The sequence below is a fragment of the Mesoplodon mirus genome (genome assembly GCF_964341445.2).
Source record: "Mesoplodon mirus genome assembly, chromosome: 12".
Taxonomy (NCBI): domain Eukaryota; kingdom Metazoa; phylum Chordata; class Mammalia; order Artiodactyla; family Ziphiidae; genus Mesoplodon; species Mesoplodon mirus.
This window is the reverse complement of record NC_138988.1, coordinates 72,173,043-72,187,941: the sequence shown is the minus strand read 5'-3', so window position 1 is coordinate 72,187,941 and position 14,899 is coordinate 72,173,043. Positions and strand designations below refer to the sequence as shown.

Sequence of the window (14,899 nt, the reverse complement as noted above, 5' to 3'; positions counted from 1 at the left end):
TGAAAATCCAAGTATAGCTTTACAGCCATCCCCCTGTATCCATGGTTTTGCATCTGGGGATTCAACCAACTGAGGATTGTGTAGTACTGTAGTATTTATTTAGTGAAGAAAATGTGCTTATGAGTGGACCCACACAGTTCAAACCCCTGTTGTTCAAGGATCAATTGTATTCTAAAATAAAAATTTTATTGAAATAAAGAAAATATTTAAGATGACTGTATCCCATTTGAGTTACAGGTCCTCTCTCAGAAAAAAGGATTGATGTGCTGAGACTCCTAGATAAAAAATAATTTCTAGCTAGATAGTCACATACATAAATATTTCTATAGATATTTCTATAAATGTCTTTTCAGTAGTGTTGAATCAAGTTGCTCTTAGAATACTAGCCATTTAATACAAATGCAGTTAGCCATTTTGATATTAAAAGTTTGCTGTTTCTTTATGTAGTGTACTGGCAGGTTACAATGGTACCATCTTTGCATATGGACAAACAGGCAGCGGTAAGACATTCACCATCACAGGTGGGGCAGAGCGCTACAGTGACAGAGGCATTATCCCAAGGACACTGTCATACACTTTTGAGCAATTACAAAAGGTATGAAGCTTTAAGTTCATTTTATATTTGATATATTCAGCAGAAATTTATTGTGGGTGGAAAACTTATCATGACATTTTTTTATATTATACCTAAATGAGAAAATATTATGTAGTAACTCTGGTGTTTACATTTGAGGAAAGTTTGAGATTTTGCTGAAGAGGTGAAAATCCAGAAGGTGCTTCTCATTAAAGGGGATGCTGCTTCCGCAAAGGCTCAAAGGGTGTTTGTTCTGATACACCCATGGAGGTTAAAACACATTTTACCAACTTTTATATTTGTCATTAAGAAATTGAAGAATATCCTTTTGCCAAAATGGACCTTTGTTTTAGCTACTAAAGCACTGAATAGGATAATGTGGTTGTACTTTTTCACACTTTTAATGGAAGCCCAGAGGAATTTACCACAGTAAAAATCCTATTGCAATTAATATTATTATAAAGAGGAGTTTCCTATCTATATTATATGCATCATTTATTGTGTGGTTCCAATTGCCTGTTGCTTTATCAGGATTTAATAGAACTAACAATGTAGGTATCTCTATCCCCATTTTATAGTTGGGAAGACTGAGTCTTGGGTTATATTTATTTTTCTCTGCATCCTCATAAGAGGCTGATCTGGAGCTTCCATCCCAGGTCTGTGTGATGCCAAACTCTGTGCTTTTTAACCACTACGTACCCTGCCTCTGGGTATCAGACTGGCTTTATTTTAATGGTTGTATTTAAACAAATTCTACATACTGAGTCACTTAACTTCTCTGGGTTTCAGTTCTGCCCTCTGTGAAAGTAGGGACTAAATTGTACTAGAGGATCTCCAGCGTCCCTACTAGTTCCAACAATTCTTTGGTTGTAGCAATTCTGTATAACAAATGTCCTAACTAGGTCAGTGTAACAGTCTTTCCAAAATATCTCAACTGTATGCTGCTTGCATTCTGAGTTGCAAAGATGAGAAGTTGCTGAGATCTGCATAATTCTAATTTCCACCCATAAAGTAGCAATTACCCATTAGTTCAGCTCATCACTCACTAGTGCAAAATGCCAGCTTTGCATGCCAGAAAATTTGGAAAAGCAAGGATAGCGTATAGTGTATATGTTGGATCCAAATCCTTTCTTTTCACTTACTCATTTATTTCTGACATTAGCTGTTCTGTTTTGTTCCCAGATTTCACCAACTGGGAGTATAATTTCTAATAGTTTTTGTTGCTGTGGCCTAATGTGGGAGCATGCTGTCTTGGGAAAATCATTGAAGTTGGTGCAGGCCAACCTGGTTCTAAGTGCACTACTTACAGGATGTGGCCTTGGGCAGTTCCTTAATGTCTCAGGCTTGTGGAGTAGCTGTGAGAGTTGAATATACTGTATTTAAAGATATTGTCCAGTTCCTGGCACATAGGAGATGCTCAAAAAGTGATAGTTATTACTATAGCCATTAATATCCATATATATATGCGTGTGGCCAAATGATTGCTGAACAATTTCAAAGAACCCTTTGAAACTCAGAACAAATGAAGCTAATTCCCCTGATTAAGTTAAACAGAATAAACAAATTCTTTCCTAATAGAAAATCTATTTGTCTCTTTTTAAATTTTGTCTATGGTTACCAAAATACAGTTTTCAAGGTCTAAATATCTCCCAAGTACCTACCATCTGTTGGGTTCATTATTTTATATCTGTTTGTCATTGACATTACTCTAAACCCCATTTCATTTTGAATGATTCTAAATAACTTCTTGGTTTGGAGAGAGCCCATCAGATCAGCTTATAGCCAGGACAACTCCTTGTAGACGAACAGATTAACACAATGGGGCACAACACATTAGTTATAACCCGACTGAGCTATGGCGAAACAAGTCAGAGGCAACTTTGAAGTTCTTCATAAAGTGTGTCCTCATTGTTTAGCTGAAAAATGCTGACAGGTACTCAGATGCCCCCAGTTGATCGCTTTAGAGGACACATGGTGCCCTCCAGAATCCTTAAAGGAAACATTTGACTTATGCAACGTATTTATTTCAAGATAAACTAAGAACTAGTGCATACTGGGTCCTAAAATGCCCGTGAGTTTGATAGGAGCACATTTGCAAAGATTTTAAAAGAAGAAAATTGATTCCATTTATTTTAGAAATCACTGCTCATTATTTTTGAGTATTGTGAGGTTCATACTTGTTTGGGGGCAAGAGAAAAGGCTGTCTGCAGCAAACATGTGTGTTACATTACCATCTGGCAGTCCTAAAGAGTAAAAAAGGAGTAATAAGGAAAGGTAGCTGCCACATAGCTCAGTGAATTTTAAGTGTGTATTCCAATAAAAGCCCAGAAAATGCAGAAGCCAGAGGAGCCAAAGGCATTATCCCTATCATCTCTGGGCAATGGACTTGCCATTTTCCTGACTTTTTATTATTTCTTCTAGTTTCTGAAAGAAGAGAGTTTCTCCACTGCTGATGAACGTAGAAGTTGGCTGTTCTTTTTGCCTTTCTCTTCCTTTCCTTTTGTATTCACATACTGAATTCTCTATTTGGAGGCTTTCAGAAATAATAATAAAAATAATAATAACAGCAATAATAATAACATCAGCAACAGCAATGATTTATTGGTGCCTATTAGCAGGCCACACATTTTTGGTAGGATTTAAAATACAGAACCTTATTCCTCTGTCACAACAGTTCTGCCATATTCTAAAGGTTATTATCCCCAATTTCATGATTAAACAACTGAGGTTAAGGGTGCAGGATCACTCAGTTATAAAGGCAGATCCAGTGTTCTAACCCAGTTTTGTCTGATGCTAAGATGAACTCATAAACGTATGCTAAAATCTCAAACCATAATCTGTGGAATATTTCACATATGTTCAGATAAGTTTTAGAAATACATTGTTTTAAACAGGATCTCAGGATGTTGCTGAGTGATTCCCCACGGGCTTTAATTTGCTCTGAGAATCTTTCAGAGATGGACAGTATGCATGCTGATCATGGAACACTTTTTTCCACAAGTATTTTAAGTAATATTTTAGGAAACACTGGATTAGACTAAAGGCCACTCAGAGTCTGTCTAGTATTTGTGGTCTCTGATTCCTGCACTAATTCAAGCTATAATCCCCCAAATTATGCTGATATGATGCCATTACTAAATGAGGATACTTTAGTAATGATAGACTGTTGATAGGTCTATCAATATAATTGATAGACCGTTTGTCAGCATAAGCATCCAGAGTCACCCACATCAACAGGCTTTCTGGCATTTGGTTGGGAAAAACTTGATTAGTAAAGATTCAGTCCATGCTCTCACCTTCACAGAACACCAAACATGGAATTTCAGCTGTAGCTTGAGTGTTTTGCTACAGTCATGTGCTGGCTGAGAGCTGCCTTAGTTTTTCATGTATTATTTCATTTTTATGAAATGGTAGTATCTTTATTTGGATAGTTTGAGACATTTTAGGGCCAGAGAATCATATTCGTTTTAATCTGAAGAATGCCGAGGGAGTCGTTATCTAGTTTCTTCACCTTAATGAGTGTGGAAACAGAGGCCTGCCTTGGTAGGGGCTCAGAGCTAGTATGACTAGCATTCCAGCTTTGGATTTGCAGGCCACTGTTCTCTCCTCCATCTCTGTGACTTGGTCTTCTCCTTCTTTGAATAACACCTGTCAAATGGATTGTCTTGGATATAGATGAGAATCCTTTCTGTGAATATCCACTCTGACAATCTGCCGACCTTCTTGCCCGAAGACACAAATATATCCTCCTCTTATCAATGGCAAGACTCTAATATTTGCAGAAATGGAAGCATTTGTGTTTTGGGGGAAACAAGAAGCGCTATTATTGATATTTGGTATTGAAAAAGTGAGCTTGGAATTTTCTCGAGGCCTGAAAAAATTCCCTGTTTTATTCCATCTCAGAGGGAGTGGGTCCTTTTTGTCTGTTGGCAGAACTGAGAGTAGGACCAGTCACCTTGACTTTTATCCTAATTACATTGATGCCTATATTATTGCATTTCAACAATGACCCACAGAAAATACCTCTCCCTAACCAACAGTTGGATATCCCTAATTTGCCACTTGGGCAAGGAAAATTAACCCAACAGGTAAGGTATAGGTAGTGAGCTGTTAATGTCCACTCTTACTGTTACCTGATTAATCTAAACTATTTATGTTCCCTGGAATTCACTTTCCACATCTATTTATTGTCTGTTATCTATTTGTCATTGGAAATTTGAATATTAGAAAAGTTAAAAAGGAATTATGATTGAAGATGGTAACTCTTTGGCTACTGAAATTTTTAAACTGAAGTAAGAATTCTGTGTTCTGTTCTTTTTTCTGTCTGGAAAGTAAAAAATGGTCTGTTATACAGTTCTGCAACCAAGTTGGCTCATTTTAAGTGTATATTGACTTTTTATGTATAATGTGGAACTAATAAAAAATAACAGACTGAAGTTGCTTGTAATCATGGGTGTTGGCCATTGGGGGAAAAAAAAGCCTCATGCATATGGTAACTGGCAACTTGAAAGTGTCACGAACTGCAAATGTAAACCAAACAAAGTGAGAGAGTGAAGGAGGGAAACTGTGAGGAAACTAGTGATAAATGTGTTCATCTTTCTCTAAGCCGAATCGTGATTTATAGCCATTTAATAATGTCTTTCTCTTTCCCAATCAGGACAGCAGCAAAATATATACAATGCACATTTCCTATTTGGAAATCTACAATGAATGTGGTTACGATCTATTGGATCCAAGACATGAAGCCTCCAGTTTGGAAGATTTGCCGTGAGTAGCAGAACAACAAAGAATGGGGGAAAATTACTTTCAGATGTTCCCTTCATTTGTTTTCTTTGAAACTTTGTATGTTTCTGGTCTCAATCATAATTAACAAATACTGGATAACAGAATCTTTTTGCAATATAGTGGATATTTTTTTCAGTTACAACAAATAGACAGTAGTGATGGGACCCAAAACTGCTTGAAATTCATTTCTTGAGACAATCTTTTTTGGAGTCGGCACGAACAAATGCAGTGAATGATCTCGGAGAGTGGGCGCTGAGAGGATTGATGGGATGTGACAGAACTACTTGGCTCTTGCCACATGAAACCCTTTTACTCCTCTAGTTGTGGCCTTTCTCTGAAGAAGGTATTCAAATTAGCAATAAAAGAATCTGAAAGAGAGAAAATAAAACTCTAAGTGTTCCCCAAACGCTTCTCTGCTGTTATTGACTAATGTTGACACGCATTTGCTCAGATTGGCACTGATGGTTTCATAACTGAAATGTAAATAGAGTCTTCAGAGCTTATCTCTTAATGGAATAGGTTACTCTGCAAGCATGTATATAACATTACTCGCTGCTTGTTTGAATATTTGCCTAAATTATACATATATTCATTAGTAACAATTCATATACTTTTGTCCAGACATCTTCAGAATGTTGGTAGAGCCAAGAAAATGCATTGTAAGATTTTTCTTATTAAATATTCTAAAGCAGTTTCAAGTATAGATGAATCCTCTACCAAAAAGGTCAACAACCATTTGCTTAGTTTAATTTGCAAAGGAAACAAGAAGAGATAATAAAGAAAATAGGTTATATAACCTTTATATACATTCTTCTGTTAATGTTAAGAGTTTTTACATCTCATCTTTTTTATGCTAACAGTATTTACTAGAGGGAGTTAGAAAAAGGGATTATTGTTGGCACTCTTAATATGTGTATAAAAGTTAAGAGAAAGGAAAGATTACTGACTCCATGGAAGAAATTGATTTTAAAGAAGCTATTGGAAATAACTTTATGAAAAGGAAGCACTTTCCTCATAGGAAGGATAGAAACAGCAGCATTAAATACATAAAGGCCATGTGTTGAGGAGTCATGTGAAGTAAAAGCAGAAAGGCCAACTGAAGCCAGCTTTTTTTTTTTTAATTAGTTAATTAATTTATTTATTTTTGGCTGTGTTGGGTCTTCGTTTCTGTGCGAGGGCTTTCTCTAGCTGTGGCGAGCGGGGGCCGCTCTTCATCACGGTGTGCGGGCCTCTTACTGTTGCGGCCTCTCTTGTGGAGCACAGGCTCCAGACGCTCAGGCTCAGTAGTTGTGGCTCATGGGCCTAGTTGTTCCGCAGCATGTGGGATCTTCCCAGACCAGGGCTCGAACCCGTGTCCCCTGCATTGGCAGGCAGATCCTCAACCACTGCGCCACCAGGGAAGCCCCTGAAGCCAGCTTTTGAGGGATTTGAATGACAGGCTTTTGGTGTGAGATTGGTCTTCATTCTAATAGGCTTCTTATTTAGTTTTCTAGCCTCCAGTCTAACCTGTATACCTCTAGGCTAACCTTTGTTTAAAATCATTTTTAACAAGTTATATCTACACGGAAGAGCTTGATAGCTTGTTTAGTAATAATCCAGAAATGAAGAGCTTGGCTATGATGAACATGGAGGAGAGAGAAATCTGAGGGATATGCAATAAATAAATAGAAAGAAGGGAAGGAAGGAAGGAAGAGAGAGAGGGAGAAAGATAGGAAAGGAAAAGAAGAAAGACTGAAAGAAAGATTACGCCTAGCACCTTGGACTTGATTGGTTTTGCAAAGAAGGTGAATCACAGCAAGTTGCTGCTCTAGTCGTTTTACTGACTGAAGAGACGAAGCTCAGAGAGGTAGGACTTGCCCAGGGTTTCAAAACTAATTGGTTAATGGTAGAACAAGGATTAAAACCAGATACTCGGGCTTCCCTGGTGGCGCAGTGGTTGAGGATCTGCCTGCCAATGCAGGGGACATGGGTTCGTGCCCCGGTCCGGGAGGATCCCACATGCCGCGGAGCGGCTGGGCCCGTGAGCCATGGCCGCTGAGCCTGCGTGTCCGGAGCCTGTGCTCCACAACGGGAGAGGCCACAACAGTGAGAGGCCCGCATAGCGCGAAAAAAAAAAGAAAAAAAAAACCAGATACTCTCACTCTCATGCCAGAATAGCAAAAATAGCTTCAAGATTTTACCACGGGGACCTAGAGAATTAAGGAGTCATTGACCTAAAAGGGAGATTTCCATTAGAAAACTTGAGTGGGTGGTGGTGATGCATTTCACATATATAATTGGGTGTCTGAGAATACTGCACCAGATGTTTACATTTACATACATTGCTCAGAGGAAAGAAGTATGCCTTAATTGCATTGGTAATCTCTCTTCCACCTATGCCAAAGTAAGTCCTTAATATTTTTAGAAAATATCTGTTCAATTGAAACTATGACGGAGACTTTCTGAAGATGAGAGTGTAAAGGGAGAGCAACATGAGCCCTGTGAGTCTGAGTCTAATTGATATAATTAGGTGCAGCCTAACTATGGGAAGAGAAAAGTCCTTTGACCTCTAAGAGAGGTAGTGTGATATAGAGAAAAGAGCACTTGATTAGAAGTCAGGAAATTTGGGTTCTAGCCCCAAACCTGCAATCTTAGATAATTTTTTTCACTTTTCTGGGTTTCTTTTTGTGTGTAAAATGTGGACATTGAATTATATAATATTTAACAACCATCCAACCTCCAATGTCTAGAGTTCAAAGATTAGGATAGGATTTATTTGGTGGCTCTTCTCCCCTTCACAAAAGAATAAGAAGTGATCTAGATATTTTCTATTGTCCTGCTAGAAATAGCCTTAAGCCACTTTTTTTTTTTAACATCTTTATTGGAGTGTAATTGCTTTACAATTGTGTGTTAGTTTCTGCTGTATAACAAAGTGAATCAGCTATACATATATCCCCATATCTCTTCCCTCTTGTGTCTCCCACCCTCCCACCCCACCATCCCACCCCACTAGCTGATCACAAAGCACCAAGCTGATCTCCCTGTGCTATTCGGCTGCTTCCCACTAGCTATCTATTTTACGTTTGGTAGTGTGTATAAGTCCATGCCACTCTCTCACTTCATCACAGCTTACTCTTCCCCCTCCCCATTTCCTCAAGTTCATTCTCTACATCTGCCTCTTTATTCCTGTCCTGCCCCTACGTTCATCATAACTTTTTTTTTTAATTCCATATATATGTGTTAGCATATGGTATTTGTTTTTCTCTTTCTGACTTACTTCACTCTGTATGACAGACTCTGGGTCCATCCTCCTCACTACAAATAATTCAATTTTGTTTCTTTTTATGGCTGAGGAATATTCCATTGTATATATGTGCCACATCTTCTTTATCCATTCATCTGTCGATGGACACTTAGGTTGCTTCCATGTCCTGGCCATTGTAAATAGAGCTGCAATGAACACTGTGGAACATGACTCTTTTTGAATTATGGTTTTCGCAGGGTATATGCCTAGTAATGGGATTGCTGGGTCATATGGTAGTTCTATTTTTAGTTTTTTAAGGAAATTCCATACTGCTCTCCATAGTGGCTGTATCAATTTACATTCTCACCAACAGTGCAAGAGGGTTCCCTTTTCTCCACACCCTCTCCAGCATTTATTGTTTGTAGATTTTTCATGATGGCCATTCTGACTGGTGTGAGGTGATACCTCACTGTAGTTTTGATTTGCATTACTCTAATGATTAGTGATGTTGAACATCCTTTCATGGGTTTGTTGGCAATCTCTGTATATCTTCTATGGAGAAATGTCTATTTAGGTCTTCTGCCCATTTTTGGGTTGGGTTGTTTGTTTTTTTGATATTGAACTGCATGAGCTGCTTGTAAATTTTGGAAATTAATCTGTTGTCAGTGGCTTCATTTGCAAATATTTTCTCCCATTCTGAGAGCTGTCTTTTCGTCTTGTTTATGGTCCCATTTGTTTATTTTTGTTTTTATTTCCATTTCTCTAGGAGGTGGGTCAGAAAGGATCTTGTGATTTATATCATAGAATGTTCTGCCTATGTTTTCCTCTAAGGGTTTTATAGTGTCTGTCCTTACATTTAGGTCTTTAATTCATTTTGAGTTTATTTTTGTGTATGGTGTTAGGAGGTGTTCTAATTTCATTCTTTTACATGTAGCTGTCCAGTTTTCCCAACACTACTTATTGAAGAGGCTGTCTTTTCTCCATTGTATATTCTTGCCTCCTTTATCAAAAATAAGGTGATCATATGTGCGTGGGTTTATCTCTGGGCTTTCTATCCTGTTCCATTGATCTATATTTCTGTTTTTGTGCCAGTACCCTACTGTCTTGATTACTGTAGCTTTGTAGTATTGTCTGAGGTCTGGGAGCCAGATTCCTCAAGCTCTGTTTTTCTTTCTCAAGATTGCTTTGGGTATTCAGTGTCTTTTGTGTTTCCATACAAATTGTGAAATTTTTTGTTCTAGTTCTGTGAAAAATGCCATTGGTAGTTTGATAGGGACTGCACTGAATCTGTAGATTGCTTTGGGTAGTATAGTCATTTTCACAATGTTGATTCTTCCAATCCAAGAGCATGGTATATCTCCCCATCTGTTTGGATCATCTTTAATTTCTCTCATCAGTGTCTTATAGTTTTCTGCATACAAGTCTTTTGTCTCCTAGGTAGGTTTTTTCCTAGGTATTTTATTCTTTTTATTGCAATGGTAAATGGGAGTGTTTCCTTAATTTCTCTTTCAGATTTTTCATCATTAATGTATAGGAATGCAAGAGATTTCTGTGCATTAATTTTGTATCCTGCTACTTTACCAGATTCATTGATTAGCTCTAGTAGTTTTCTGGTAGCCTCTTTAGGATTCTCTATGTATAGTATCATGTCATCTGCAAACAGTGACAGCTTTACTTCTTCTTTTCTGATTTGGATTCCTTTTATTTCTTTTTCTTCTCTGATTGCTGTGGCTAAAACTTCCAAAACTATGTTGAATAATAGTGGTGAGAGTGGGCACCCTTGTCCTGTTCCTGATCTTAGTGGAAATGGTTTCCCTTTTCACCATTAAGAAAAATGTTGACTGTGGGTTTGTCATATATGGCGTTTATTATGTTGAGGTAAATTCCCTCTGTGCCTACTTTCTGGAGGGTTTTTATCATAAATGGGTGTTGAATCTTGTCAAAAGCTTTTTCTTCATCTATTGAGATGATCATATGGTTTTTTCCTTCAATTTGTTAATATGGTGTATCACATTGATTTGCGTATATTGAAGAATCCTTACATTCCTGAGATAAACCCCACTTGATCATGGTGTATGATCCTTTTTATGTGCTGTTGGATTCTCTTTGCTAGTAATTTGTTGAGGATTTTTGCATCTATATCCATCAGTGATATTGGCTTGTAGTCTTTGTGACATCTTTGTCTGGTTTTGGTATCAGGGTGACGGTGGCCTCGTAGAATGAGTTTGGGAGTGTTCCTCCCTCTGCTCTATTTTGGAAGAGTTTGAGAAGGATAGGTGTTAGCTCTTCTTTAAATGTTTGATAGAAACCACCTGTGAAGCCATCTGGTCCTGGGCATTTGTTTGTTGGAAAATTTTTAATCACAGTTTCAATTTCAGTGCTTGTGATTGGTCTGTTTATATTTTCTATTTCTTCCTGGTTCAGGCTCAAAAGGTTGTACTTTTCTAAGAATTTTTCCGTTTCTTCCAGGTTGTCCATTTTATTGGCATATAGTTGCTTGTAGTAATCTCTCACGATCCTTTGTATTTCTTTTTTTTTTTAATTTCAAACTTATTTTTTTTTTTTAGTTTCTGCTTTATAACAAAGTGAATCAGTCATACATATACATCTGTTCCCACATCCCTTCCCTCTTGCGTCTCCCACCCTCCCACCCTCCCTATCCCACCACTCCAGGCAGTCACAAAGCACCGAGCTGATCTCCCTGTGCTATGCGGCTGCATAGATCCTTTGTATTTCTGCAGTGTCAGTTGTTACTTCTCCTTTTTCATTTTTAATTCTATTGATTTGAGTCTTCTCCCTTTTTTACTTGATGAGTCTGGTGAACGGTTTATCAATTTTGTTTATCTTCTCAAAGAACCATCTTTTACTTTTATTGATCTTTGCTCTTGTTCCCTTCATTTCTTTTTCATTTATTTCTGATCTGATCTTTATGATTTCTTTCCTTCTGCTAACTTTGGGTTCTTATTGTTCTTCTTTATCTAATTGCTTTAGGTGTAAGGTTAGGTTGTTTATTTGAGATGTTTCTTGTTTCTTGAGGTAGGATTGTATTGCTATAAACTTCCCTCTTAGAACTGCTTTTGCTGCATCCCATAGGTTTTGGGTCGTCGTGTTTTCATTGTCATTTGTTTCTAGGTATTTTTTTAATTTCCTTTTGGATCTCTTCAGTGATCTCTTGGTTATTAAGTAGTGTATCGTTTAGCCTCCCTGTGTTTGTATTTTTTACAGATTTTTTTCTGTAACTGATATCTACTCTCATAGCATTGTGGTTAGAAAAGATTCTTTATATGATTTCAATTTTCTTAAATTTACCAAGGCTTGATTTGTGACCCAAGACATGATCTCTCCTGGAGAATGTTCCATGAGCACTTGAGAAGCAAGTGTATTCTGTTGTTTTGGGATGTAATGTCCTATAAATATCAATTAAGTCCATCTTGTTTAATGTATCATTTAAAGCTTGTGTTTCCTTATTTATTTTCTGTTTGGATGATCTGTCCACTGGTGAAATTAGGGTATTAAAGTCCCCTACTATGATTGTGTTACTGTAGATTTCTCCTTTTATGACTGCTAGCATATATTGAGGTGCTGTTTGCCTTATGTATTGAGGTGCTCCTATGTTGGGTGCATAAATATTTACAATTGTTATATCTTCTTCTTGGATTGATCCTTTGATCATTATGTAGTGTCCTTCTTTGTCTCTTGTAATAGTCTTTATTTTAAAATCTATTTTGTCTGATATGAGAATTGCTACTCCAGCTTTCTTTTGATTTCCATTTGCCTAGAATATCTTTTTCCATCCCCTCACTTCCAGTCTGTATCACGGGACCCTGGCAGTGGCGGGCTGCACAGGCTCCCAGGAGGGGTGGTGTGGATAGTGATCTGTGCTTACACACAGGCTTTTTGGTGGCTGCAGCAGCAGCCTTAGCATTTCATGCCTGTCTCTGGGGTCCGCACTGATAGCCGTGGCTTGCGCCCGTCTCTGGAGCTTGTTTAGGCAGTGCTCTTAATCCCCTCTCCTCGCTCATCCTGGAACAATGGTCTCTTGCCTCTTAGGCAGTTCCAGACTTTTTCCCAGACTCCCTCCCAGTTAGCTGTGATGCACTAGCCCCCTTCAGGCTGTGTTCATACAGCCAACCACAGTCCTGTCCCTGGGGTCTGAGCTCCGGAGCCGGAACCTCAGCTCCCAGCCCCCACCAGCCCTGGCGGGTGAGCAGAGAAGCATCTCGGCTGGTGAGCGCTGGTTGGCACCGATCCTCTGTGCGGACATCTCTCCGCTGTGCCCTCTGCACCCCTGTCGCTGCGCTCTCCTCTGCGGCTCGGAAGCTTCCCTCCCCGCCCACCCCGTCTCTGCCAGTGAAGGGGCTTCTAGTGTGTGGAAACCTTTCCTCCTTCACAGCTCCCTCCCAGAGGTGCAGGTCCCATCCCTATTCTTTTGTCTCTGTTTTTTCTTTTTTCTTTTGCCCTACTCAGGTACGTGGGGAGTTTCTTGCCTTTTTGGAAGTCTGAGGTCTTCTGCCAGCATTCAGTAGGTGTTCTGTAGGCATTGTTCCACATGTAGATGTATTTCTGATGTATTTGTGGGGAAGAAGGTGATCTCCACGTCTCACTCTTCCACCATCTTGAAGCCTCTTGAGAGCAAGGACAAAGCCTTAATTCACTGTGTGTCTCTGCATTTTCCAGTGTGCCTGGCATTTAGTAGTGGTTCTCAGTGTTGGTCAGATTGTCTCTAGAGCTGGTGCCAGCTTTCTGTCTTAAACTACTCCTCCTTCTTTAGTAGCTTTGTCCTCTTGTTGGAGAATGAGTTCACTGACTCAAGTCAGAAGTGCCCTCAGTTACAAAACAGATGTTTTCAATGAACTACCACACACACACACACACACACACACACACAAACACACACATACAAAAGCGGTTTGAAAGATTTCTTATCTTACATTTCAGACTATAATTACATGACAACAAATCTCATTAAAAATAAAAATGAGAAGATTCTCATTAAGAAAAAAGATTCCCATATGCCAGGACTATGGCCTGTTTACTTTATATATATTCAATAGTATAAAATTCCAAAACAACTCAAGAGCTGCATAGTCTTTTGGTGTGGGGATAATGGGATTTGACTGGTATTGAGTCTGCTAGTTTTCTGGGGATTTTAGAGGATTTGCCTTTCATTAAGGTATAAAGCAATTCTTTATAATGGGGTGCAACTTTTGCTATACCTGGATTGGATTAAGAGTATGCACTGTTAATCTGGTTTCACACACTTTTGAACTGGGACAAGCTCTCACTCTGAAATCCTATCAGTTAGGTTGACTGGCTTTATTTGTTGTGAGCTGGAAAGTCCTAAGCACTCTGAATACCATCCAAAAGCAGTAGGCAAAATGTCTGTTGACCTTGGTTCTCTCCTGCAGTCATCGATTTGAGGGACAATGACAATATACACATTTGATTCCTTCCACATTCTTAAACTTGGCTTAACCATGTAAAATGGAATTCAAGGTCATTTTGATATTGTACAATAACAGCCTCGGTAACAGGTTCCTTACCACTGAGCAACACAGCTTCCCCCAAATCACATGATGGATGGTCTTGTTTTTCCCACATGTACTCTGCCTTTTCTGTTTCTTCTTCTCTTATATTCTAATGAGTTCTACCTCTCTGCCCTTGCAGAAGTGTATGCCTATTGACTACCTGTAGACTTTGTATACATGCTGTCAGGGCACCAAGCTAAAGTCAGTCACTTTTTGCAATTATTGCTCTAGTCATTTGGCAATAAGTTTTTAGATACAAGACCAAAGCATGATCTGTGAAAGAAAAAATACATAAGTTGAATTCATTAAAATTCAAAACATCTGCTCTCTGAAAGACACTGTCAATAGAATAAAAAGACAAACCAGAGACTTAGGGAAAATATTTCCAAACACATATCTGATAAAGGACTTGTATCCAACACATTCAAAGAACTCTTAAAACTCAACAAGAAAACAACTCAATTAAGAAATGAGAAAAAGATCTGAAGAGACACCTCACTGAAGAAGATATGTAGATGGTAAATAATTATATGAAAAGATGCTCAACATCTTCTGTCATTAAAGAATTGTAGTTAAAACAGAAGATACCACCACACACCTTTTAAAATTTTTAAACTGGCAATACCAAATGCTAACAAGAATGCAGAACAACTGGAACTCTCATTCATTGCTGGTGGGAATGCAAAATGGTACAGCCACTTTGGAAGACAGTTTCCAATTTCTTACAAAACTAAGTATAGTCTTACCATATGATCTAGCAGTCATACTCCTAGGTATTTAACTGAGCTG

General features: G+C 38.4%; 1 protein-coding gene across 3 annotated transcripts in view; it reads left to right on the top strand.

Moving 5' to 3' along the window:
- KIF6 (kinesin family member 6) overlaps positions 1–14,899 on the top strand; it is a 424,730-nt gene that overhangs the window by 94,670 nt on the left and 315,161 nt on the right. For 2 of the 3 annotated variants that reach the window (XM_082639032.1, XM_082639031.1), the window contains exons 4-5: positions 448–595; positions 5,232–5,341. In XM_082639032.1, coding sequence (XP_082495158.1) covers positions 448–595; positions 5,232–5,341 — 258 coding nt within the window. The remainder of the gene's footprint in view (positions 1–447; positions 596–5,231; positions 5,342–14,899) is intronic. The other variant, XM_082639033.1, reaches the window with a different exon arrangement.